General features: G+C 40.0%; 1 protein-coding gene across 1 annotated transcript in view; it reads right to left on the bottom strand.

The window, feature by feature from the left end:
- The window catches only part of PCSK2 (proprotein convertase subtilisin/kexin type 2), a 118,390-nt gene that overhangs the window by 14,681 nt on the left and 75,847 nt on the right, over window positions 1-27,862 (bottom strand). The window contains exons 6-8 of the mRNA XM_062571744.1: window positions 21,014-21,090; window positions 14,570-14,658; window positions 11,860-12,035 (exon numbers count right to left, since the gene is read on the bottom strand). Of these exons, the coding sequence (XP_062427728.1) occupies window positions 11,860-12,035; window positions 14,570-14,658; window positions 21,014-21,090 (342 nt within the window). The remainder of the gene's footprint in view (window positions 1-11,859; window positions 12,036-14,569; window positions 14,659-21,013; window positions 21,091-27,862) is intronic.

Here is a 27,862-nt window from a genome sequence, read left to right on the forward strand (position 1 = left end):
ATAGCACCTTGCAAGAGTATTCTAATAGGGAACTTTTCCTGCCAAGAATTTAAATCAAATCTGAGCTCCCAGCAGTAGCTCCTATTTTTCATCATACCCCACTGAACAGAGCAACCTCATTATTTTAAACATCTTAGTGTGTTGCATTATAATCCACTGAATTGCACAGCAGGTTTGCTGCCACTGGGGTACATAATATCTCAGTACAGACATTTTTGTAATAAAGATTATGACTATGAAACAGCTTATTGAAATCAGTCTAAGAAAACCCACAAAGATCTGAGATCAATCATTTGAGTTTGAAGGGATGGGGATACTGTTACAAAAATATATACTTTAAAAACATAATCATTCCAGAATTTATTTTTTAAAGAATATCATGATGAGAACCATCATGCATTTTTCCCCCTTTCATTTTTTTACATACCCCATCTCATGCTATGACTGCTGTTACCCCATGGGACCAAAACTTGGGCTTTGGACTTATTTCATAGGCTACCTTTCAAGTTTGCCATCATGCCCACATTACACCATCAAACCACCTTGCCATAATCTGTCTCCTTTGGACAGCCTCGGCTGCAGATAGAGCATGCAGATAGAGCATATTGCATATTGTCTGCAACATCTTTTTTTTTTTTTTTTTTTTTTTTTTTTTTTTTTTTCCTAGACATTATACTAGGAGATTAGACACTTTATTTTCATGTGATGAATTCACAGAAGTAGTTTGGTGCCTGGAAGGCAGACCTGACAGTGTTCAGCATGGGGATGCTTAATCAGACTTAGCCCTGCTCTGCTTATTGCTCAGCACTGCCAAAACTGAGTATTCTTGCAAAGCATTACATCCACCAGGCAGAAATTGTGGCAGAATGGCAGAAAATAGATATAATAGATTGTAGCAGGTGGAATAGGCTGCATTTGTAGAGGAACTGAAATTTAGGCTTTAGTTCATGAGTTCATGAATGGAGTTAGACTGTAATCCACTGCATGCTGATGGGGACAGATTTTATGCATGTAACTGCTGTAATATGAGAATGGCCTTAGGATATCACTTCCATGAGAGGTCACATTCACAATGCTAAGGGTTAAAAAAAAGTAATTCACCTCTTAATACTCCAGTTTCAATTGCCTCTCCCTTTTAGCCAGCACTGGAAACACGAGCAATCGACCACCACAGGAGCAGCCCAAGTGCATGACTGGCAAGGATGATCAGTGCTTATTTGGTTATATTTCCACAGTCAGGCCTGCATAGGTCTGGACAATCTGAACAGGCAAATTATTTGTTGACCATCCTCATCCATCATTTAAAGTACCAGGCAGAAATATATGATTTCAAGGAAAGTGAATTTGCAACGATTAGCATAGTACTAGTCTAAAATAGAAAAAATCTCAGGAAGGTCAACTAAGTGTCACATTTGATGCCAACTGAAAGCTCCCTTTTTGCATCTCAAACTCATATGAACCTCAAGAATTGCAGTGGTGTCACTGAACCAACATGAGCTGCTCTAAATTTAGGCCAGAAACAGGACTGGAAAAGGTGCTATAATATACACTAGAAATACCATAGGAAGCTTGAAGAAATATTCAGAAAGAGCTAAGACTAGCAAGATAATGGAGTTAATACATTTTAAGAGTTTATTTCCTCCAGTATCTTGTTGAAACCAGTTCACTTTCTCAAAACAATGGGCACCCACACTTCTGATCCACTTGAAGCTACAACTCACACTCACAGCTGAAGGTGGATCTTTATGCATTTATTACTAGCCTAAAAGATGCTTGCCTCTCAATTCAAGCTAAGCTAGAATTAATCTTGGGCAAGGCTATATGCTGGGAAAGTCGCAGACAGCTACTGAGAAGCTCTCTTTGCAGAAACAGTAGGTTTTGTATTTCCGGTGTTCTTCGCGGAATGTTGTGTTCCTGGCAAGAAGTATCCTCAAGAAACCTCATTACCCATTTTCTGGTCTTATAAAGAGCATACTGCCAGGGAAGCTTCTTTACTGAACTCTTGCAAAAGTGAGTGGGCAGGGACTGCATGCTAACTCACTTCATGGCATTTTAGGCGCATCTCAAGCTTCTTTTTCCTTGTTATTGTGTTCGTTTATCATGCTTGCTGGGCTAGTGCCTAAACCAGTGTTCCCTGAAGTTTTGATTCCAGACAAAAATGGGTTGCATTTGATAAATAGATCTCCAGCTTCCTCGACCTTGCCCATCACAGCTGGGAAGTACTTATGTGACTAACAGCTGGGACTCTGGCATGGCTTTGCCTCTCCAGTTTGCTCACTCTAGCCCAGCTGTCTGAGGTGCTAAAGGTGGACAGAAGGGACATGACAGTCCTTACAGCACACTTCTGATGCAGACCTTTTGGTTTTGATCTAATTCTTCAGCCACAGATTGGGATTAGGATTAACACCATGCAAGCAGTGTAAGAAGAAAAGCAAAGAACTAACTTTTGCCCTGAGCAGTCCAACACTGTGGAAAGACAACACCAGGACACCGGTATGCAGATATGCTCAAGAAACAGTAAGAAAAAATTAGCTATCACCTGGTCAATGATCTCAGCACATCAACCTATCTGTTATGAGGCATTCTTTTAAGGCATAGTTATGAAATGTTTTAGGAAGAGGACATCTTAATGGCTTGCTGACATTTATGAACTGTCCCATATCTGAGGTAGAAGCTGAAGAAAATACAGATGGAATGCCTTTGAAAAAAGACAAAAAATTTACAGAATTTGAGATTGTTTTCTGTCACAAACACAAAGCACCTATTGTTTGGTGAGCAAATTTTTCCTTTTTGTATGATATATGGTATCTATTTTGTATTTCTTTCCCTTCTGAAAAAAGAAGTGTTTCAGCACCTCCTGTATAATTTGATAGCCATTTATGTGCTTGCTATAATAATAAATAGGCTGGGTTTTTTAGGAAAAGTGAAAAAATTCTATAGCTTTTCCAACGCTTTGCCATAGGCCTTATTGACCTTTGGATAGGATGCAGTTATTCTCCATTTCCTATTAATTTCCACTATATTTTCCTCTGAAGAGAAAGCATGTTTGCTTCTCTTCTAGCATCATTAGTGCTCTCAGGATTGAATTATTTGAAAACCCTTAAATATTTTGTAAGTAAAAAATGCATCCTTCAATAATGATTGCTAATTATACTGAAAAAAAAATCATCTGCAGCACAGGGTGTGGTGTGCCTAGAGTACACTGCTCTGCCTGGAGATGTTTTGTGACACTGATTCTGCGGGTAACACCGAAATCACCATCATGCCCCTAGGCTGCGGCATGCCAAGGCAAGGAAGGACTGTGAGAGGGCTATCATGACCTACTGGGGTGCTTTGGGCTGGGCTCCTCAGACATCTAGGAGCCTGCCTAGAGCCCTTGCTCTGCCTTGCTCTTCCCACTGTTGCACACAAGCAGTTCAGTAGCTTGTGCCAACTGGAGGCACCCCTGAACTGTTGTAGGTCTTTCACGCTGGAGCCTGCCTGCATGTGCTCCTGCATCCCTGACATGGTGCCAATTGCCTTCAACAGTACCCATGCTCCTCCAGCTCTACATTAGGAACTCTACGTGCTCCTCTAGCTACCTCTATATGTGCCTGGCTGGTTTGTTCAGAGCAGGCTGGTGGGCCGTAACTTCCTGGAATCCTCCTGTTCCTTTTCTATACTGTGTTAGTATGGAGAACTAAAATCTGTAGCAAAATATAAGCAGAAAAACATCTTACAGCCAGCTGAATACCCTCAATTCAACCACATAGACACTGAAATATTAAACAGGAAAAATACTTGGATATCCACAGTTTACCGCTGCACACATTCGGCGCACAGCTGTCTTGTCCGAGTCGAATGCCTTAGCACTTCTCCCACAATCAGCCCCTTTCGAAAGCCTGGAATTGCTGTGTTGTGTCCCTGGAGAGGCCCAAACTGTTTGGCCTGCCAAGTACACCCACACATCAGGGAGTTCAGTGCAACAGAAACTGCAGCCGGGTTACTTTATTCAAATTCACTACCGCACAAGGTGGTGTCCCTTTGATGTTGGCCTACCTAACCCTCAGGCATCTGATGGGGAGGGAGGAGAAGCAGTGCCGGCAGGACCAGGGACACAGCTCTCCCTCGGCATGGCTAAATGCTTGGCTGTCAGCCAAAGGGCAGTAATCACCTGGAACCATGTTTCAGCCATGCGCCCTCCTGTTTTTGTCATACTTTGCTACCGTTAATAATTGGCTGTATGGTTCCTAGATTGCTGAAACTATCTGGGTCAAGTAATAATTACCAAGTACAAGGGACTTCTGTATATGGAGGTTCTAGAAGATGTAAGCTGCATATTGTTAAACCATAATAAAAGGCTTTATATAACTTATTCTAGTCTTTACCAGGTCACAGAAGAGTACTGAACTCCCTTCCATCTACCAGCCCTCAACTAACCGTGTAATTGTTAATACTTTCTTTGACAAAAATAATGCTTGAGCCATTTTCTGTGTTTAAATTTCTATGGAAAGCCAAGAGAAAACTAATGGAAAAATACACTTTTGGTGAAGAGAGGTAGCATTAGCTTTCAATTAGGGTTTAGTTCAGCAAAGAGTTTTGGATGGGAAATGAAGGGGAAACTTTGAAAATGTTAAATCAAAACCTTTTATTAAAAAAACCCAGCTTATTCAAAATCAAACATTTCAATTTTCCCTTTAAAAATTACTCCTTGATTTTAAAATTGGTCTGTTTTACAAAAGCAAGTAAGAGCTTTCTGATCTGAAAAAAAGAAGCAAAATACTTTGACTGAAAGGCATTTAGTTGGCCTAAACTGGTCATTTTTTTGCTGTACTCCAGGCTGTGTACCACAAGTTATGAAACCTTAATCTAGCCCAACAATTCTGCAGGCATAATTGTAGTATCAATATTTGTAAAATCAGCCCCATCCCCTTGATAAATTGACAAGATAACAAGATCCTCTTCTAAGGATTTCTGAGCTAAACTATTACTGGTAGAAAGATTCTAAACATCCAGTTTACTGTTCACCAGTGACAGGGCTGTTTTTCTGTGCAGCTCTCCCAGACAGTGTGTTGAACCCCAGCCTCTCAGCTTCACCTGCAGCCTTTGCAGTACTGTGCAAAGGTACTTGGCTGGTAGCACTAGCCTTGCTGGGAAGCAAAAGCACACATCTGCTGAGCATCCATAAAAGATAGTCCTGGGGAATCAGAGTGAGACAGAAAAATCTACATTTTGAGGCTAAACTATTGTCTCTTTAGATAAAACAGTAATTTATATGTCACTAAAGAAAATACTTATTTGGTGCCATGTTGGTGCAACCTATTACAATGCAGCAGCTTTCTGCTCTTTATGTAACAGTCATTGGAGCCTTTGTGAAGGAGGATATTTAATCCTATCACAAGATCATGTGTAGCACAAACCTACAACATAATGGCGGGGTCCTCAGCTAACCAAAGCACTTCTGAGGCCAGTATCTCAACAGAAATCAGTCAGGACTTGTTTTTACTGGCACACATCCATTCCCTGAGCCGTGGCAGAAATGTAGACTGATCAGTCTGACAGCCTGACAGTCACAGACTGGTCTTCAAACCTGGATACTTAGCAAAAGAATTGTGTATCCCATTACCAAGTCAGAAAAGCTGGTCATGCTGTTTTAAAAATGAAAGTATCTATCTCCCTTTGAATAAACGAGGCAACTTCAGATTTCCAAACAAATATAGCATACTTATATGCACTTGTAATAAGGTTTGATATTAACTTAAATAAATAAGACAAGATACTGAATTATAATACATATCATAAACACATCAGTAATACGGTAGTAAATGGTTCCTAAGTATAAGGGAGCTTGTAAGCCTTCCTTTGAAGCACAGTAATCAGAAGGTTACTGTATCATAAACTGATTTCCCTATTCTCACTTGGCTGTTGAGTTAATGAAATGTTAGAGGTATCTAACTGCTTATACTTTATGAACATGCTACCTCAGCATATTTCCAACAAGAATGCAATGTCTGTGGACAGAGGCAAATGAGAAATACTTCCTTTCATTTTTAAATACTATCCTTTCTTCATTCACGGTAAGCCCAATTACAGAGCCACGATGAAACTATAAATTCTTAATACTTGAGAGAGAGAGAGAGAGAACGAGCACTTTCTGGACATCTCTTTCACCAAACAGAGCAGCATTTTCCCCTTTGCCTGTTCCAGGCTATTCTAATGGATTATATGACTTGAGTCTGTTGCCACAGAGAGAGGTCAGCATCAGATGTCTCATAGCAAAATGTAAGTGTAAGAGCTTCTATTTCAGCTGGTATTGGATACTCACAACTTTCAACCTGGTCTTTAAAAACTTGATGTTGGCTTAAGTCCTTCCCAATTATGTCCTAACCGCTTTATGTGTTTTCTAGCAGGTGGAATTTACATTGGTTTAGACTGTTCATGTATGTAAAACCAGTGCTTTTGATTGCTAAACTGCCTGTGGATGAAACTCAGTCTCTATCCTCAATTGCCTGCTAATTCAGCTGCGAGTTCATTTAGCTTTGTATCAGAACTACCACTAGTCAGTGACTCAGGCACTCTGCTGACTACTGCTCCTGAACAAAACTCATGAGATAACAGTGAAGAGCCCATTGCACTCAAAATGATGCCACAATCATGCCCTAATGAGAAAGTACTGAAGTGGGACTCAAGTCCCTCTCTCAACATCTTCTGATTATGCGCATTACAGTAACACCAGTTCTCATGCACACCATCCCACTGTGTTCAGCTCTATAAATGCAATTAGTAGAAGGGCCCATAACAGAGATACCAATCTGATGGACATTGCTGTGTTTAATTATGCTAGTCAGTATTGCCTTTATTTATGCTATTTATCTTTCAAGTGAAGAGCACTGAAGTGAAGGTACAATTAAGACAGAAGACAAGAATTAGCTTAACAAATACCAAGAATGGAAAGGGAAGAAGGAAAATGAGATTACACGTCAGCCTCAGCCCACTCTGTACATGGTTGGATGGCTTCAAATCATGTCTTCTTTAAACACTACATAAAAATAGACATACAAATATGAAGTCCCACAGTTTCTGTAGTTATCACCTCATTGGCAACAAGCGAACTTACCACAGATATCCCAGCAGGTCTGGAGGGATGATTTCAAAGGGACGTGACCGTGGGGAAACATGACAGCTTACTCTGCTCAGTAAGTTTCTGCTTGAGCTGAGTTCCCAAGTACAGTGGTAACGAGGTGAATGTTATCTGTGCTTACCAGCAGTAACTGCATATTCACTATAAGAACTCCACAGCACTCTCAATTATTTATTTTTTGTTTATTGCATTAGAGGCAAGGATATTAATCTTGCTCTGTGCAAGAGCCCTTACATTACCTTTCAGGACATTTGAAAGTATTGCTTTTAGTTTAATAACACATTTTTATTCTCAGCATGTTGCTTCTTCCCTGCCAATATTTCAGGTTCATCACTAATTCATGAACCACTACTCTGGTAAGAATCTGAGAAAAAGAATTAATACATTTATTTGTCTCTCGGTTCATAAAAGATATGACTTTTTAATAAGGGTTTTATTATTCTGAAAAATAATCATAAATTAGATTTACATTTGTACATTCAATAGAGAACCTGGTGCACAGATTATAGAGCTAAAAATACATACAGGGATATTATATTAAAGGCTGGTTAAACTTGCTTTAAATGCAGGAAAGTCTGTAGTGACATTTCCAAAGCACCATGAAGAGTACTCAGCATCCACTGAAATTATGAAATATCTTTGGAAAATCTGATTCTCTATGAAAAGAAACTAGACAAATTATATACCAAAAAGCATCTATGGCAGGAATTGGAATTAATACAATAAGGGTAGGTAAAACTATAATCACAATGCAAAGAGAGGCATTTGGGTTGGAGCTTGTGTCTTCCTTCCTGTACCTAAGGGCAGAATGTATCTGGGATACAGCTACTATATAAGTGTAATTGTCATTGGACAACACTAACTTTCTTAGGCAGAATCCAATGTTACTCCTTTCCCTACCTAATTTTACAATGGCTGTTTGACAGAATTGTTTTCCTAATGTAGGCTCTTCTGTTCATTTTAGGCTGATAAAAAAGTATGAGAGCAATTCTTCCCAGAGAGCAGATCACCATCACGATGCTCTCTCCTTAGCAAGCATTCAGTCTGAGAGATCTCAAGGTCCTTTCCGACCATAACATTTTAAGTTATTCCTTAAAGAAAACTACAAACGCTTTTGAGGAGAGGGCATTAAAAAAAGTGCTGTGCCCGATACTCATCAGTTCAGGATTATGACAAGACAGTAAAACAGAAAGGGAAAAATCTCTTCTGTGCTAAACATTCACAGAGAAGATGTAATGCCACTATTACTTCAAAAACTAAGGCATATGGTGATTCGATAGGAAGTTAATTGAAAGCTCTTTTAATCAGAAATCAAGACTATAGATTAAAATCTACTTCTCTTGAGTGGTTAAAATATCTCTATTTAGATTAGCTTGCATTCCTTTGCCAGAGTTGTTAGTCCCTTTTAGACTAGTTCTGCATGAGAAGGGAATAATAAAAAAAAATACTATGGGTTTTTTATATATTCAGAGTTTATTTCTGCTCCAACTAACATTAGTGGAAGCAGAAAAATGTATCCTCTAACTGTAAAACATAAAGGTGTTCCTACAAAACATACCCATTGTGCCACATACCTTAAAAGATTCTTTTATAAAACAGCAGTACTATAAGGGGATGAGGAAAATCTTTATGGAAGCTCTAGATAGATGAAAGAATACTGTACAATTAAATTTATTCTCATTATTAAGGAGAAAAATCACTACAACATTCATCTTAGGCATGACTGAGGACAAAATCTGAGCTAACTGCTTTTGGCTGGATATTTATCTGTTGTGTATTTTATCATTCGCTTTATTTTATAAAAGACTGATAAGCAGAAACAAAATAGAAGAGTGAGAGTCTTTAACTGCAAGACTGGCCAGATTCTCACTCAGTGACCACGTACTTATCAGTTGCACCTTTTGGAGGGCATGAAAGGGCATGAGAAGAAACTCAGCTGGTGTAAGCTGAATTCAGGGGGACTCACCAAGCCAGCATTTTGTAAGGTTTCTACTATAAAACACAACAGACTCACTACAAATTTGTGACAAATATTCCTGAATTATTGGACTACATTTCCAAATCAATGGATAAGAACATGAGGATACCTAGAATTCATCTGTTATAGGCAAAACATTTAAGGCTCTGAATCTGAGAAAATTTTAGATATTTTACCGCCTACTATGGCAGTAGATTTAATTATCATGTCACAAAACATGGTAAACCAAATGTGCTGTTCTCAGGGAGGTGGTGATGAAGAGTGGGAGAAACTGGCACAAGCAAGAGGAAGAAATCATTTGGATGGAAAATGAGTATTTGCAGAGCTCCCACACAAAACCACCCCCGAATCTTTTCATTATGGAAACCCATCTATATTTCATCAAGAGCAGATGTGATTGTCCTGACTACATGACACCAGGGATAGAGGCAAGCAGACATTTTACATTCACTGCTCTTCCACTCCAAACCCACTCTGAACCTTCTGCCACTTCCTGACACCACCTTCCTTTGTTACAAAGTTCCTCTCAGTTTTCCTACTTTCTTCTTCTCCAGCTCCTCCAACAAATTGAATTTCTCCCTATCTTCCACCCTTGCACCTCAGAAACACCTTTCTCCCAGAAACCAGCTCTGATCATGTTTCTCCAAGGATCAACCTCTGCACTCTCCCTCACATGCCTTCCTGAGGACCCAACCCTTACCCTAACAAAAATGCTCACAGCTCACTAGTTGCTAGACAAGCAGATTGGTCGAAACATAGATCATGTCTAGGCAGGGATGTTCCCTCAGCAAGGTATCAAATGGAGGTCCTCTAACCATTTCATCCGCCCTGCTGCCAGGAGTCTATAAGTTCTATAAGCCAATTCACAGATGCTTTCCACTGAAAAATGCTGTTATTCAGACATAAATACTAATGTGTGCTCTGACAACTGTGATTGACCCAGGTAGTCTAAAGGATTATAATAACCAATTCCCTTTTTTTAATCAAGATGAGGAAAATGAGCTGATGTGTGAATATACATTGCAGAACTTGAACTGGCCAGAAATGACAGAAAATGCCAGTATGTGAAATCCAAATTATTTTATAGGAGTGCCTCAGTTTCCATAAAGTCTTGCTGGTTGCTAATGAAAAAGTTTTCAGAAGGGATATTGCAAATAGGTAAAACCATTCACATATGGTTTTGGATTTCTTTTTTCTTTAATTACAGAATCCTACTGTTCTACTACTGGATCATCTCTCTTATGAGGAAAGGCTGCGAGAGCTGGCCTTGTTTAGCCTGGAGAAGAGAAGACTGAGGGGGGATATTATCAATGTCTACAAATACCTAAAGGGAGGATGTTAAGAAGATGGGGCCGAACTCTTTTCAGTGGCACCAAGCGACAGGACAAGTGGCAACAAGTGCAAACGGAAACACAGGCAGTTCTGCCTGAATATGAGGAAAAATTTCTCTACTGTGAGAGGGACAGAGCAGCAGAACAGGTTGCCCAGAGAGGCTGTGGAGTCTCCTTCTCTGGAGATACTCAAAACCCACCTGGATGCAATCCTGTCCAAAATCCTGGACAAAAATCCTGGACCTGGACAGAGGTGACTGCTTGAGCAGAAGGGTTGGACTAACTTCAAAACTCAATCTTTCTGTGATTCTGTAAGATTCTGTGATATTACCTGTAACATTCTGTGATTCTGTGATACTATCTGTAACATAAAGAGTCCCCAAGAGGAGGTGAGAAACAATGAATACCCTATTGGCTACCCTCTACCCAGGGTTGTGGACACTGATCTGTGCATACCTCTGGCTGTGACGGTGGCTGTAAGGAGATGCTATTTAGATAGAGCATGTAAGTCTGGCCACTTACTACAGTGTATTTCCCCATGCACTCCCTCAGGACCCACAACTGTGGTATTAATCCTTTTAATATCTGCTTATAAAACTGTTGTCAATAAGTCCATCTAGTCCTTTCTGCTGATACTGCCTGCCCAACTGCCTCTGGTTTCAGCAGCCTCCATAAGCTCACCATCTGCTGCTGAAATGCATTCTGTGTCTGCTTCGAAACCCACCACTTTCATCAACTGACCCTTAGTTCCTCCGTTCCAAGATCTGGTAAACAACAGTTCCACATTCACTTTATCCATCATCTCCATGATTTCGTAAAGTTTGGTCAAAACCTACCACCTCACGCCTCCTTCCTGCAGTCCCCTTTTATCCAAAAGGAGATTCCTGCTACTGGCGAATAATATTACTCCATGGACATCTGAGCAGTAGGGTGCAATTACAGCTGTATAATGATCATATATAAGTGACTTGAAAGATACTACAAATCCAAAATGATATTTAAACAAGTGGCACATCAAAACCGACAAAATTACACCAGTAGTATGACTGGCACGTTTTGAACTGGGGAATATTTACAGGCCTTTGAAGCCAGTACAGCTCTTCCATTTTGACTGTGAAGGCATATGAAAAGCACTTATAAGCTGACTAGAGATAAATGTGGTTCCATACAGAAGAGCACAGTACCCTGAGACTGTGCAACAAAAGCAAAGCCACAGTACTCCAGAGAGAACAGCAATGCAGTATATTAGACCTTGGCCATTATGTGTAGGAAACCCAAAGAATACAGTGAAAGTTGAGGTACTTCATATAATTGCTTTGTGTTCTACAACATCTATTGGAGCGATGCCGGATTCCCCAGTCAGTGGTTTCAGTGCAAGCATGTAACTATCACCCTGCCCTGGTACCCAGCTTATTTAATAGCATGGTTACCTTGTTCACACCATCTGCCATCGCTTGCAGCGTTAGTTCTCTAGGTCCATCCACAGTTTTTCCATTGTCAGTTGGTCCCCAGCTGGCACTATATATATCTATGACTTGAGGCATATGACTGATAGAGGAAGCTTCAATAATGTCTGTCATAAACGGCTGGTCCAGCATTCGGATACCTGTGGATTTAATCAACACAAATATGAATTATGCATTACCCATGACAAGAGGAATCTCTGCATCTGGATAACTGTCCCAGTTACAAACATTTTAGCTCACTGGCAGTTTCACTCTCCCAGCAATTCTGTACTCACCATTCAAATTTCACTAGGGTGCATTTATCCAACAGGATGCTAGTCCCTAAATACCCAACCATAGCAGAGCAGCAGATCCCCTAAAAAGAAAGTATTTTATGTGCTGGGCATAAGGATTATGGCTCCCCCCTCCTAACTTGTATTCAGTGATGTGCTGACACTTCGTTCACCTCTCAAGTAACTCTTCTGATTATCTTGGTTCTTCTCCAGAATTTAATCAGAAAGGGGAAATGACCAAATTTCCTGGAAAAATACCAGTGTTTCAGCATGAAGACAATAGCAAAATATGACTAGTATTTGTAGAAAAAAAGCAGAATAAAACCTGTTTTCTTTAACCCATACTGAAGTAGAAATGAAGTTAAGATTTTGATACAATCCCAGGACATGTCAGCTTCATAAGATCAAGCCAGACAGTGTGACAAAGAGAGAAGTGCAAACCTTCACATCTGTCATACTCCACACACAGGCCAGTTTCACTTGACAGCCAACCTCTTGGTGGCCTTTGGATGAGACCTGAGCAACAAAGGACACATTTCAAACCTCATTTATAGCTCTAAGTTGAAGTTCAGTGTTTTCCCCAGTGGCTTCAGGAGAGGGATGTTACAGAAATCCATACCAAAGAGTCAAACAGTGGGAATGGGAGTGGGGAACTGATTTAGAAGTTAGTGCTTTTACTATAATCAGTATAAAATCCATGAGCCAAATGTGGGGCTAGAAAAGAGTATTTGCCAAATAGATATGGTATGAATTTTAAATAGAAAGCAGAATGAAACTGGATATTCTTGATCTGCTAATTGAAGCAAGAAATTCTGAATGAAACTCAGTGAGTGAGCAGTCCCCACATATGCTTGAAAAATGCAGGTCTGCACTGAAACCACGTAAGTAATGACTGAACAGAGGGAGATGGAGGGACCATAAGGGGAGACGAGCCATATGGCTTGACTTTAGCACAAAAAAGAGGCACAATGCCTCAGATCCCTTGCTTGTAACTTCCAATTCCACCTGCAAATACGGACCCTGAAACATGTCAGAAGCAGACTCTCAGCTCTAATTAATTTCTAATTTTCCACTGTCCACATGGTGGTGCTACAGATGCATGCTGTCCTCATTCTGAAAAATGTGGCATTTCCGAAAATCGGTGGGGAATTTTGCTAGGAAGTGGACAAGTACAGAAGGATATTTGTAGGTTCTTTGTTATCAGAGAAGGCCTTCACCTCTTAATTTTTAACAATAGCTCAAAATTGTAAAGTGAGGTCCATCCAAAATCTCAAGTGTTCCTCTAAAACTAGTTATTGCCAGAATGCAATTGTTGTGAAATGTCCACCTCTGAGGTGTGCATACCATTACTGAAGAAACGGACCAAGCACTGGACCCACATGCCCAAGCTGCACATTAGAGTCAGTTACTAACTCTCAGTGGTATCTCTTTGGGTAAGCACTTAGCAAATACTGCTTGGTGCCCTTCTAACATGGAGACTCAGCTTTAGAGTATGCAGCTCATAGGTGAAATGAAGTCTTTCTTCTTACATCATGGTCAAAACAGGCACTGGCCAAGCAGAGCACAACTGCCCACACACATCCACTGTGAGTTACTCCCAGGAAGCAATGAGTGCCTTCACACCAGGGTTTTAGTGTGATTTTGAAGTGAATCTCTAAAGCATCTATCTCCATCTACTATGCCTGGGTTCATATCACAGAACACTCATATAGAGGCAAAACTGGATTTCTTTTGGATGAAACTAAATAAACAGATGTTGCCCAAGAGCATACATAATGCACTCCAACCTCTAAAACGCATTCACTCTGTAACATCAGACAAGAGCTGGTCTGAAGTACAAACACCCAACACCCCTGAAGTGTGACTACTGTGTACTGAGCACCGCTCCCGTCATTCTGTGGCTCCACTCCTGCCACTCTGCACCAACTTGTTAAAATACCAGAAACCAACAACTCTGCACAAATTTACACTGCTGCAGGGCCTGCCCTATGGTAGCCAGAGAATAAAAACAGCATGAGATTTGCCTTTACAAGTAAAATTTCTAAAAGTGCAGCAGGAATTTCTATCTTACCTCATGCAAAATGAGATTTCTCACAAATGATTCTGCAACAATACAGGCAAGGAGCATTGAAAATCAGTACACAAACAGGCGCTGGTATAAGAAAGACTGAGGAGGAAAGCTGCTCCTTTGCCTTATCATTAGAGAGAAACAATAAGGCCCTCCATTACAGCATGCAAAAATAAGGAGAAGTTCTTCTCCCTGAGTTATGTGAAAAGGAATAAACACACAGTCCAGCCCCAGCCTGCACTCCTGGCCTGGAAAACGCTCCCCCTCTGCAAGAGCAGTTTTGACTGAGGTCCAGTGGCATAAGGAGCATTCACAGTTCAGATTGCTACTATACCTGCCACCTTGGAGTTGTATGCAACTCCCACACCGCAGATGTTGTTGTTGGCTGCAGCAGACACTTCTCCCGCACACCTTGTCCCATGGCTGCAAAGAGGAAGACAGAGACACCACATGAGTCCCAGTTTATGCAGTGTTGCACGCGCTGAATCAAGCTGGATCATCCAGGTTGTGTGTTCACCTCATTATAGTTAACTCCCAACACTTCAAAAGAAAACCATTCCCTCTCCATGGCATAGTGTTGAGTACTGGACTCAGACGAGCTTGTTCCTTCCTGAAGCAGCAGATAATCAAGTTCCCCTCTGTAGTCTGAATCATACTCACTCTGAAGCTGACATGCATATTTCTGTTTCATTTAGTTGTAAAGTTATTCAGCCCTTTTCTAACTCAGTCTGTCAAACAGGTTCTGCCTTGTTACCAACTACGAGACAATAGAATAGTGCAGTAATAATAACTTCTGTATAACTTCTGTGTTGTTGTTACTTGACAGTGTGACATCCATTATTTCGGACCCCATACAAGAATGGGGTTTCTTTTTGCCATTCAAACATATACTAGGAGTCCATCCCTGCCCACATTAAAAATGCTATTTTTAAGCATTTTAAGCATAAGAGATGGGATCAAGTTAGAGCAGCAGAAGGGAGCCACAAGGGAGGGTCACGACATTCCCTGCAGTGCACGGCAGCAGGGCCATGGCCTAGCGAGTCAGACCCAAGGGCACATGCATCCTCCTCCAGTGCCTAACTCCCAGGAGAGCCACCAGCTGACGAGGCTCTGCAGCTGTCAGCTCACAAAGTTACTGCTTCAGCTCAAGTAGGAGATGTCTCTGCTCTGACATTGAGGTCTAGGTTCAGACCCGCATGTGGCATTTCAAGAATACTTGGCATCTCTGAAGTGCTTCACAGCTCTTAATAGAGATTCTGAAACTAGCTGTAGATCTGAGGCTGCCTGCAGTAAGGCAGGTCGCATTTTCCTTTCTCTGAACTCATCACAGAAATTAAACCATAGAAAAAATAAATACGGTCAATACAATCTAGTTATAAAAAATAGCATAAAAGCGGAGAAACTAATGAAACCTGTGCTGTCGTCAAATTTTTTAAGTTTAGGATGTTGCACCAATATGGATCTTTCCTATTGCTCAAATCAATCCACTCTGTGTATTAAAACTGGCATTGCTCCTATAGCATGCTAAGGATTCATAAAACTAGCAATGCTGTATCACTAAAGCTACACAAAGTCCCAGATGGACCACCCCCAGAGGCAGCTGGATTGTTTTGTTTTAATCACCTTTTTCCTCTCTCCTATTAAGCACCTTGGCAAAGGTGGGTGTAACATTAACAAAGGAATAAAAAGTAATACATTCTTTTTACTGTAATACATGGAAGAGTGTATTCCTAAAGACAGATCCAAAAAGAAAATGCCTGGTCTTAAATGTACACAGTATCTTCATCAGGAAAGGGTGAAGATCTCAAGCAAGTTCTTTTTACAAAGAGGGCAGAGAGGACAATGATGCAGATTTCTTATTCAGCTGCTGGAGAAATTTCTTTCAACAATCCAGCAGGTTTTCCCTCGTGCCCGTGTTCAAGGAACTGTGAAGAAATTACGCCGTTGCTAGGCATTCATTATCTAGTCACCTGTGGGCTAGCGAGAAGCCACAGAGCAGAATAAACGGCTTTGTGAAAAAACTGCCTTGACTGATGCTGGGGCATAAAAATCAGTGGCACTGTCAGGTGAGTGCTTTTTCTCCCAGGGGGAAGGACCACATTAGGACATTACCTGTCAATGGGTTTTAACTAAAAGTCCCCTCCCACACCTTTTCTCCCCAGCACACAAGCCCAGGCAACGGCAATTGCAAGCAGCTCAAGGTTTAGATACTGTTCTGCTGGCTACAGAAAAATCACATGTGAGTTAGTGCAAATGTATTTAGTTGAATTATTAATGGAAAATAACAGACTTTTCAAATTTAGGCCTTTTTGCTGTTCATTTTTTTTTCATTTTTTGTATCATTGATAAATGCATCACAGTTTCTATGAAGTGACCCATATCATGGTCACAAATCACAGCTTTTCTCTCCAGTGTTCACCTCTTCACTATGATTTTAATTTTTAAAACACGAGGATAGAAAGCAACTGGGTTTTTTCAGCTATAAAAAAGCTACCTTACAGGTAAACCTGATATTAGCATGTAGAGCAACTATTCCATGAACATTGTACAGATGCAATATTTTACATGAACATTCATGAAAAATTAAGGTGAGAGAGATGATTGAGTTGAAAAATAGCTTTAGAGAATGTGCCAGAATCTGTATGCAAACATGCAAAGAACAAGCAATGGTGCTGTGGCACTTCCTGGAGTCTCATGTCATAATAAGGCAGGTAGAAAGAGCTACAAAATCTGTTTGTAAGTATTCTCAATTATTGATTATGTTGTTTTCATGGTATTCACTGAAAAATGAGAAGGAGGGGAGCAAGTGTTTTTACCCAATTAATAAGCGCCGGCTGGAAGCCTACAGGAGTTCTTTCACGGACTCAGTGGATTTCATTTGGACCCATAATAAGTAGAAGGAAAGGATATTTTTACCTCTGAAGAATATGAATCACCAAGGTAGTGAACAATATTTGTCCAGCAAACTCATATCTAAGTGGGAGAATATGCAGAATACAAAGGCTGCGAGAGTGGGAGTAATTATTGGTTATTTATATCACGGCAGAATTTCATAATCTCAGTGCTCTAAGCCAGTAAGCATGGAACAGTGCTGTGTCCACGCATACAGCAAGAAATCAGAGAGCCATACAAGAAGGCCAAGCTACTCCTGACTCACACAGGTACCTCTGCACTGCTAAGTATGGTACATGCCAAGGTCCTGGATGTGGCTCAGGAGGAAGAGAAGTTAAAATTACACGCAGTTCCCAAACTGTCTCCTGAAAAAAAAAACACTCTCAGAACCTTTGCTCTTGGAAAGTGGACTTGGTTCAGGTTCCTTCACTTCTCTTCACAGCTGTTTAGGCAAACCTAAGAGCTCTGCCACATACTGCACCCAGTGTTCCCCCATCCTAAAGTGCTGTCCTTTATGCTTGCTTGGCCCCATGCTGTGGGTCTGAAGCAGTCAGTACAATAAACATGGAAATAAATCCCTTGGCTGCCCAGCCATCTCTGGGCCTCTGCTGGTAACAGCAGCCAAACCACCTGACTGCAATTCCTTGCCTAAGGCACCACACTGTCCCCTTCCTCAAAACATCTCTCTTGGTCTCACAGGCTAGTAATTGTTAGATGTAAAGGACAAACTGCTTGCAGCAGTGCAAAGCACTTGCTTAAAAAGTACAAAGTGGAAGGGCAATCTCTTTTCTTAAGCAGAGCAGCTGTGATTAAAGTAATACTCCACTGTTTTTTCTTGAAGTCTAATAACACTACACATGCAGCTGGCAGCTCACAAAACCCCCAGTTCATCTCTTTAAAAGACAGTCCTCTGCTTTTTGTTCCACAAATCTCTTGAATTGCTCGCATAGAAGCACATTCTTCATAGGAAAAGGGATATTACAATATCTTATTTTCAGTCTGATCCTCCTACATGCATAAAATTCAATGGTAGATACATCACTGGCTGCAAAGTGAGCAAAATGGGGCCCTTATTGTACATCTCTTCGAATAATTTGCCTGTAACTATTTTTAACCAGATGTGCCTGTGCAGTTACATGTATGTATGGACAGACTCCTGTAGGCATAGCTGTAATCTCCCAGTAATAAAAATTCAGGAGTCAGAAGTTATGAGGATAGGTCATACTTGGGCATATCTGCCTGATTAACTGTATAGAAATAAGCAGAGAAAAATATAGCCAGAACTACTTTCTGACGAGCTGAATACGGTGTGCTTTTTTGTGCCAGTCTGGAGAATATGTGAAATCTTGCATCTTAAAGCATCCTGCAATTGTGCAGGCAGGAAGTGGATGCTTTATTGAACATATGTTGCTTCTGTGCTTTAAGAGCATGCAAGGCAGATAATCCCCTTTCTCACCAAAGGAACCTCAAAGTCCATGACTAACAATGCTATACTTTCTAGATATCAAATTTCTGTACGAAAAAAAAAAAATGAAAAAAGAGATCAGTAAAGCAATTTCTACATTGATTTTTTTCCTCCTGACTTGCTGTTTTTCTTCTAGTTGGAGTATCAAAACAGAATACAGATGATCAATGATTTCATTGTGACTACAGTAATTTCTAGTAATCAAAAGCCCAGAGTCATCCTGTCCAAATGTTTGGGTGCTGAGGTATCCAAATTAGGATTCAACACCGAGGCATTCTCAGCTCCCTGCCATCTCAAGAAAAGAAATAGAAGGAAGTGCCACTTTCCACGGAAAATCGGAATCATGCTGTTCTCAATAATCGCAGCTCAAGTCTCAGCTGACCATGCTGCTTACTCAGTTCCTCAGTTGGGTGCCTGAGGTTAGCCCGAGGCATCTGGAACCAGAGATCAAAATTCTTCCCACATCCAAAATGCTCAAGGCCTGTTTAAGAGACCTTGGGTGGTAACTTTGCCTTTGGGCCACCTCGCAGAGCATGTGAGCATTGCAAACCGCACCCCCCTATACTACTTCATAGCAACATAATCAGCTTTAATGGGGCTTGGTAGAGCACACTTAGTTTTATGAAGTTCCACACTGAAAATGAAAGAACCTACCATTATGCACAAAAGCAAAATTTAATTTTACTCTGTACTGCTCCAGAGTTAAGTGATATCTTTCTCTAACAAAGATCCTTCGCATAAACAAAGCAAGAAAGGCAGTGGACCTTCACGAACGAGAGCCCTAGTCTTTCTCTGACTTCCCAATCACTAGTTGGATTCATACTAGTTTAAAAGTGTCAGACATCCTTTCCTGATATGAAGGAGAAACCTCACTGGCACTTTGCTTTGGCTGAAAAATGGCAGGACTATAAACGAGAACATCACAGCTCCTAAATCTGTTTGATCCATTCCAGGAAGCCTTTGTCTGAGGTGCAGGCAGCTGCTCCACGTCTTTTAGTGCTACCGTTACAGAACTAAAATGTGATTTCTTAAAAAAAGAAGAAGAAAAAAACCTCAAAGGCCATTTGTACAGCCATGCTAAGCTAGAGACAAAGACTGAATCAAATAGGCCTAACATATTTTGATAAACACTATGACTGAGCCCAGAACCCTGTAGAAGTTTTCAAATCCTTGGTGCTACTGCAGTGTAAGTGCTGACAATTATATTTCAATCCAGAGCAGGTTTGGAAATTTTCATTGAAAACATCCTGAATCAATTTTTGCAAGCCTAAGGTATAACCTGTCTTGAGACCCAGGGTGTATGTCACAGAGCTGGAGATGCTGGAGGCTGAGATCACCAGGTAATAAACACTCTTGATGGGTGTGCTTGCACTCTGCTCCCTGGACTCTGCTAACATCTTGCTAGAGGCACTAAGTCTGACACAAAGGGGCAGTTGAAGAATCTAGGCAATATATGTTTTTTAAAAAAATTTCTACACATGTTTCTGTTCCATTCAAACCAAAATGAGTTTCGGGAAACAAAAAAGGTTTTATTTCCTAAAATTTAAAACCTTTTCTTCTGGGCCATTCCCATTCATACCATACCCTGAAGTACAGACCTCTACCTGCTGAAAACTGGCCAACTTCAAAACATATAGAAGAGTGAGTCTTGAGTACTCATGATAGTGTAGGAAGAAAAAACAACAAACACTGCATCAACTCACACTGTTGATTCCAGGCTTACAACCACAAATAATAGGTTCAGTCAGTATTTGTGGACTTCAATTCCTTCAGTGGTTAAAAATATCTCAGAATCAGCCCTGAAATGCTACCCATGTGCATTATCCTTAAATCATGGTGAAAAGACAGATGATCCAGAAATTAAAATTTAATTGGTTTTAAACTGGTCACTCTAGTCACTGTCCTGCTTTCCCACCTTCTTAGTCTACAGTCAAGTGAAAATACACTTTTTCCCCAGATTCTTTTCCTATCAGACTCTCAGCCTGATATAAAATTCCTCCCTTCAAACTATTCCCTTTCAAAATAACTAAACATCATATCAACTGAGATATGATAAAAGGGAAACTAGTCCAAACTGTATTCAACATATACCAAGTTGGGTTATCATAATGCCGCAGGATAGCTGACAGAAAATAATACGTGGCTATCACCCATGCAAAAAGTTTAAATGTATACATTTCTGAAGCAACAACTTATTTCATAAACCATAAATCAGCTGTTTAGCATTTTCTAGAGGTTACCAGGAGAGTATTTACCTAAAAAATGAAGTCAGAAGTAACCTAATTTTCCAGCAGTAGTGAAACAGAATGCTGAGAACTACAGAATTCAGCAGAAAACAGACACTCCACAAGTATCAGCAAATATACTTACAACTTTCTAAGTGAGCCAACGTGAACAGTAAACTAAGGAAAACCCACTTACCTGTTAAACCAGTCGTCTGTATAGCGGGGGTAGGGGTAAGGATCATTACTGCTGAAATCGTAGCTGGCTTTGGCATTCTGGAAAACACAAAGTTCAGTAAATCAGCAGAATAGTAGATATGCAGGGCAAAGTGGAACACAAATGATGGCAAACGATGCTTTCAGGAGGGCTCTGCCTCCAGCAGGCCATTAGCATTTCCAAATGGCATGGCTAATAGTGAGGTGGTGTGAGAACTCAGGCTACAACTGAGTCACTGAAGGCCCTGGCTCCTCCAGTCATCCACCTCATACTACAGGTTGCAGTTCCTAAATAATTATTTTCCAAAGACAGATAGAAATTGGAAGATCTCACACTGTAAGTAGTAGTTTCTAATTCATAGTAATATCTTAGTCAACATATCCATGAGGAACTTCACTAGGTAGGCTTTTTTCCCTTGGAAAGCAAACGGCATCCTTTCTCTGATCCCATACAAGATTCAGTGAGAGTCCTTGTTTTCATTTCAGTGAGCACCAGCTCAGACACTGGACAAACCATTCCCAAAAATACTTCAGCCCTAGGATCTTTTGTACAAGTCCAGGCTAATCTAGTAATTTCAGTTAAAAGTTTAAATCCTATTTTCCAGATGGTGATAGAAGTGAGCAGAAACTTGGATCTTTGTATTATTTTTGAAAAAATAATTTACTGTACTAGGTCAAACAGAGTCAGACTTCTAAAAGCACTTCAATGCCTAAAAATGCAAACTTCTCAAGACTGAAGTGTGAAATCTATATTAATGATTGGCATGTATGTCTTAAAATTCCTTTATATAGTCTCTAAATTCTTTAGTTTTTTGAACACTTTCAAAAACGTGGCTTTCAAGTGTTGCTGACAATGTCATCCCATGTCTCTCCTTTTCATATAGGACTAAATAAGTAATAATTTTGTCCCACCAGTAGAGTTAAGGACACTAAGCAACGTTCTGATGCTCTATCTGAAAAGTGGAAAGTGCCATCTTCCTTCTTCTCTCTTAATAAAAAAAATAAATAAAGAGTGACTGGAATTAAGCTTTTAAAGGTATTTAGAAGCTCCCTCTCAAGTGCATGTTCATAGAGTATATTTTAATAAACATCATACTCCAAGAACAGAATTATGTTAATTCTTAATTAATGTGTACTTGTATTCTTTTTGAGAGTTGGCTGAGCATGCTATTGAAGATAATTTGAGACTCGCATATGAATAGCTTTGCTCCTAAAAACATTCTCCTTCAGCAGATTTTCAGTTTATGGGGTAAAGGAGCAGGCAGTCCATTGGTAACACCAAAGTCCTTGGGCTCTGGATTCAAAACCTCTAACTCCTAAAACTCGTGTGCCAGAATGAAACAGAGATCAACACTGTTCTGCATCCTTTAAGCATAATACTTAGCATCTTTCAACTTACTGTACAGTGATTTTTCAGATGGTGATTTCAGAAAGCCTGGTCCTTTCTAATCAGGACAGACAATAAATATTCTTCAGTATATGAAGGCAGTATATGATTTCTATCATGCAACTGGCTGCTGTTCTCCAGCTCAGATATAGTTGAATCCCTCTATGAGTACCTTTATTGATCTCTCAGTATCTCTAAACTGTAGTGCTGATTTTTAGCCTGAAGATGCCTTCCAATAACTTCAGCTACTGCCATGGATTCTCAGCGCTTCAAAGACTTTGTGCCCAGATGTATGTTTAATTTACCTCTTTTAATTATCACAACTGCTTACACAGAACTTTGAATGGCATGGATTTGTATGAGCTGAGAATAAACAGAATGTGATTTTTCAATTCGAAAAAGAAGGGGAATTTCAGAGTGGTCTATAAATCATGAATAGCTCAGAGATGGTACACAGGGAGTTTTTATTTACTACTTCTCATAATACAAGAACAAGCAGGAACTCATAGAAATTACCAAAGGAGAGGTTTAGAAGAAGCAGAAAACAAGAAGCACTTTTCCACAAACCATGAATGAATTACAGAATTCATTACTACTCAGCAATGCAGAGGTCAAAAGCCTAAATGAAATCAAAAAGAAATTAGATAAATTAGTAGAAGATAAATCTGGAAGGGATATTAGATGCTGTGGTTCCTCCTTCTCCAATAATCCATAAAGCAGTGCATGCTAGAAGCCAGGAGGCCATACCAGGTAGATATCACACAGTCTTTAACCCAGTGACCATTATGATTTCCAAAAATCCATTACCAGCCAGTGTTAGAGGCAGGATCTTGAGCTAGCTGACTGTGGGCCTCACTTAGCAAGCCTGTATGTGGCATGCTATGATGCATTAGGTGGTACCATGGTGCTCTGCTCCCCTGTGTCACATGCATACAAAAGTTGAGATACTATAGCTGCTGCTAAACTATTGAGGAAGAGGCAAGGGTTGGTAACTACCAAGCAGGTGAGATGATGCTGAGAGTAGCCTTCTGGATCACAGTGGTAACCCTCGCAAGTCACTCCACTTTTCTGTGCCTGTTTCCAAAATCTTAAAGGGCTCCTAGGCACCTCCGTTATACACAATCCATACTACTGTAACTACAGTTTGTAATATGGCATTATACTACAGGCATGGCTTGCTCTGGGGACGGGGTAACAACTGCTACAGTGGAAGGTATTAGATCTTATTCTAAAGACAGTGCATATGAACCTGGTGGTGCAGACTGAGACAGGAAGAAGCAACAAAAGCACTAATAGATACATTAACTCAGGCTAAAAACTGCTCATGTGTACAGCTGTAAAAGGCTGTTTCCACTACTGTGGGAATTTCAAGGGTAATGTCATCTATTCTGTGGACTACCACAATTCACACAGGAGGCAGGTGACATTCTGCAAGTGTCCCTGGGACAAAAGTTGCATGGTATAAACATCTCATCTTAATGTAGAAGAGGAAGTCTCGATTCTGCGGTGTCAAGGGGATCTGTGGCAAGGGGCCAGGTTTCACCCAATACAAAGCAGTAAAAAGAAATTAATGGTCAACAAAAGATCCAGTTCTGTTTAACAATTGCAGTATCTACTGCTAGCAGAACAAGCAGGAAAACCATATGATCTAGTAAAGTTGAAAGAGAAATGATGACTGAGTAATTTAACTAGAAAATAAAAACTCATCTGTTGCAGAGTCTGGGCATGGCAACCTTTGGAGGTTTTCAATTTGTGATTTCAATCATAAACGAAAGCAACTTTCCTATGCTACTACCTTGGACTAGATTGGGATATTATGCAGACTGCAGGTAACTAAGTTTACTTCTAATTATTTCAGATCTTTTATTTCACAGAGGCATGGTCTAACTCAGTACTAAATGTGATGATTTTAATATATTTCCAGTTCCTTGTTTAGTCAGAATTTCTGTTTTCACCTGGAAAGTATTGTATGAATGAGAATTTAAACTTAACTGTGGGTCAGCGGAGTTTTTTTTCTCATCTGGAAGAAATTCAGTCCTACATCCATAGACCCTAAGGTTACAGGAGGACTGGTGTGGCTAATTTTTGAGGAACACATCACACATGCAAGCATTTCATGGAAGTGTTCAACTGTTCTCGACTCTGAGGGAGCTATGCAGAGACTTAGCAATGGAAAAATCCTTTTAGCTGTGAAGATGTGTTGCTTGATGTTCAGAGAAGCAACAAGCAAACAGATTCCACAAACAATGCATCCCACCTTTCAGCAGACTGTTCTGCTGCATGTCCAGCATAACCAGCTGTCAGGTTATGGAAAGGTTGCTTTAGACAAGCTTTAAACAAAATTGTGCAGTGCTTCATAATTCTCTTATTTGCTTAATTTTGGATCACTATACTCAAAGGAAAAAAGATATCTAGTGCAGCAGGAACCATCCACAAAATGCAAAATTAAGAAGAATTCTTGGAAAGAAAACAACTGCTGACTGCAAGATTTATCTTCATTAGGGTCTTTGAAATAAGACGGCAAGCTTCAGCTTCATGAACGAATATTCCGCCCACACTGTAAAAGCAGTAGAACTGGTTATGAAACAGCAGTGACAAGTATTAATGGACTGTTTCTAGTTCCTAATTTAAAGATCAAATTTGCAAATATCTAAGCAAGAACCTCTTTTTTTTTTTTTTTTTTTTTTTTTTTTTTTTTTTTTAATGTAAAGCAGTGACAAATAAGATCATTTTCAACTCTGGAACAAAAAGGGAACTGCTATAGTTGATATCCAAAATGTTTCATCTGTTATCTGCAGCTTTTGATGTGGTGTTTTGTAGAAGCAAATATTAAAATCCATGATCCACCATTTTCCTCCTTGAGCTGGACTTCCTAACAGATAGCAAGAGGGAGCTTATTACTAAATCAAAGATGTAATTGGGGTAGGAACCCAGGGCCAAAAACAGGAACAGGATGCGGAGGCAACCAAAACCAATGCACATGAGGATTGCAGCAGCAAAGTGAAATTGAAACATTTTGGTTTTCTGTTCCAGTGATCCAGCTTCCAGTTTTAGTGCCAAACTAGTTAGCCTACCCGCAGTTATTTCTGTTAGACTTGAAATATCTAATATTTCCTTTTCAATATCTCAGCTAGCTGCCTGGCCTTTCTCTACTATCAGCAGAGAAAGTCACCTCCAGAGAGCAACTCACGCCACTCACCTTAGGCACTGATCATACACTGGGGTTTAGACTAGTCATTACATTAACAGTGTTAGAACAAGATGAGTCCCATCCCTCATGCTCTATCAAAACCAGTTCTTTGATGCAAAGCGATTTGAACCTGATGCTTATTAGTCACCCTACAGATATATAATTATATATAAATAATTAGTATTACTATATAATGAAAAGTAGTGCTATTACAGAGAATTATCTTGTATTTTAAGGCATGTCTCTATTTTTTCCTTTTTAGCATCCTGCACCTATATCCCAAATAAGATGCTAACAAAAAAGTCCTGGATCAGACGAGGACATCCTTTCAATCATTAATCAAGTAGTGGCTTGTATACCACAACACAGAGAGATCACTTTTTTCTGTGTATAACATGCAATTTTCCTTAAAAATAAGATTTGACTGGCATTTTCCAAAGAATTGTCCTATAGTTTTTAAAATATATGCAGCAAAATCTATTTTGTAAAACATTCATTCTGTAAAATATGACAGTAACAATAGATCAGCTGTCCCATGTGTTGCTCAGGTCTGTAATAAAATTATGTGCCTTGAACAATGCAGTAGGATCATACATTTTTTACATAGCTTTACAAGCCTCTACAGAGTAATTCAAATATATTTCTGTTTTTCTCTGTACCTCAAGAAATTTTCCTATTCTCACATGAGACAAATAACGAAAGATGCAAGCCCAGTCCTGCTGGTCAAAATTTAATTCTATTCATGGTATTAAAGCACTGGCAAATTTAATCTAGAGATTTGAGGCTTTTAAGAGAAGTAGAAAGATTTTTAGCAATTATGGCATCTAGTTCTACCCTCTTCAGACAACTGTAATTCCTTAGAAATATAAGGTGGTAAGATACCTTTTGCATGCTTGATTTTTTTACTGATCCAAAGAGCAAGCAAAGCCCTGGGCTCAAATTACAACATGTAAAATCTCTGAGAACTGTACAAAACACTGAAAGTCATATGGCAAAAAATATAATTCTATTTTGTGCACACAATCATAAGAACAGAGAGTATGCTTACCATGAGGCAAAAAAAGGAGGCAACATGATATTTTGCCTAGAAGGAGTGCTGTAAAGCTTAAAGGTCACTAATGAAAAATCGAACCACTGTTGCTAAGTCTGTAGTCAACAGTTAGCCTTCTCCTTTCTGCCTTGGGAAGCACGCTATCTACTTTGTCTTTTGCCCAGAGGAAGACTGTCCAAGAGCATTTTTAAAGGAATTTTGCTATGGCACTCTTGGGGGTCAAGATCTCAAACACCATGAATAATAGCATTGCGACTTTCTATTTGCACATACAAATAGCTGCAAAGGCCACGATAAGCTGGAGCACAAGGCACTTGAAGCGGCTGAGTGAGGATTAGCTGCATAGGGGCCTCAGGAACGGCAAGCCAGCCTTGTTCTCTTTGGGCCACCATGCGACATGATGCTAGCAACTGCAACTTGTCTCTGAATGTTGTCAAGAATTTAGCTTTTCTTGACCGAGACTAACTGATACAAGCTAAGATTGTCCTATATCAGGTTTAACGTTCCCAAGGATGTGTGGCAAAGACACTGCAAGATGCCTTTGCAATAGTAGGAAAAAAGAGGACATGTACTTGCAAGCAAAGAGCCCTGTCCTGCTGGATTCTCCCCCACACCCACTGCAGCCTGCGAGGTGCCAGTCAGGCTCCCTCTCCAGGCTGAGTCCCACTGCCTGTGCTTTGGTCCGTAGTCAAAGCCCAGGGCTCTGCAAGACTCTGACCTATCTTTGTGTCCTGCTACAGGTAGAAAAGTCAATACATACCATTTTGTCACTTTCAAGGAAAAAAGACTTCCACATTTCTCTTCTAAATAATTATTTTGTTTTCAAAAAGCAAAATCTCAAACCCCAAATAAAACACTTTGGTCAACCTACTCCCCCCCCCCCCAAAAAAAATTTCTAACATTTTTTGAAACAAGAACTGAAAAAAAACTTGCCACTGTCCAAATATCTCTGCTTCTGCATGATCTAATTTACACGTCTGATATTACTCTCCAGGAAATACAGAGCTGCATCCAAGACCTTGTCAACACTATGAGTATATCCATGAAGCAATGGGTCATGTTCAAAAATGGTAACCTTAAAGGGTGAATTCACTACAAGTGAATACTTTAGTCTCCCTCCAGAAATATTATTAATAAACTTTGTATTCAATTCTTTACAGGTAAATCATAAAAGAAAAAAATAGCCAGACAAAACCATCTAGCT

The sequence above is a fragment of the Rhea pennata genome, chromosome 3 (assembly GCF_028389875.1).
Source record: "Rhea pennata isolate bPtePen1 chromosome 3, bPtePen1.pri, whole genome shotgun sequence".
Lineage (NCBI taxonomy): Eukaryota > Metazoa > Chordata > Aves > Rheiformes > Rheidae > Rhea > Rhea pennata.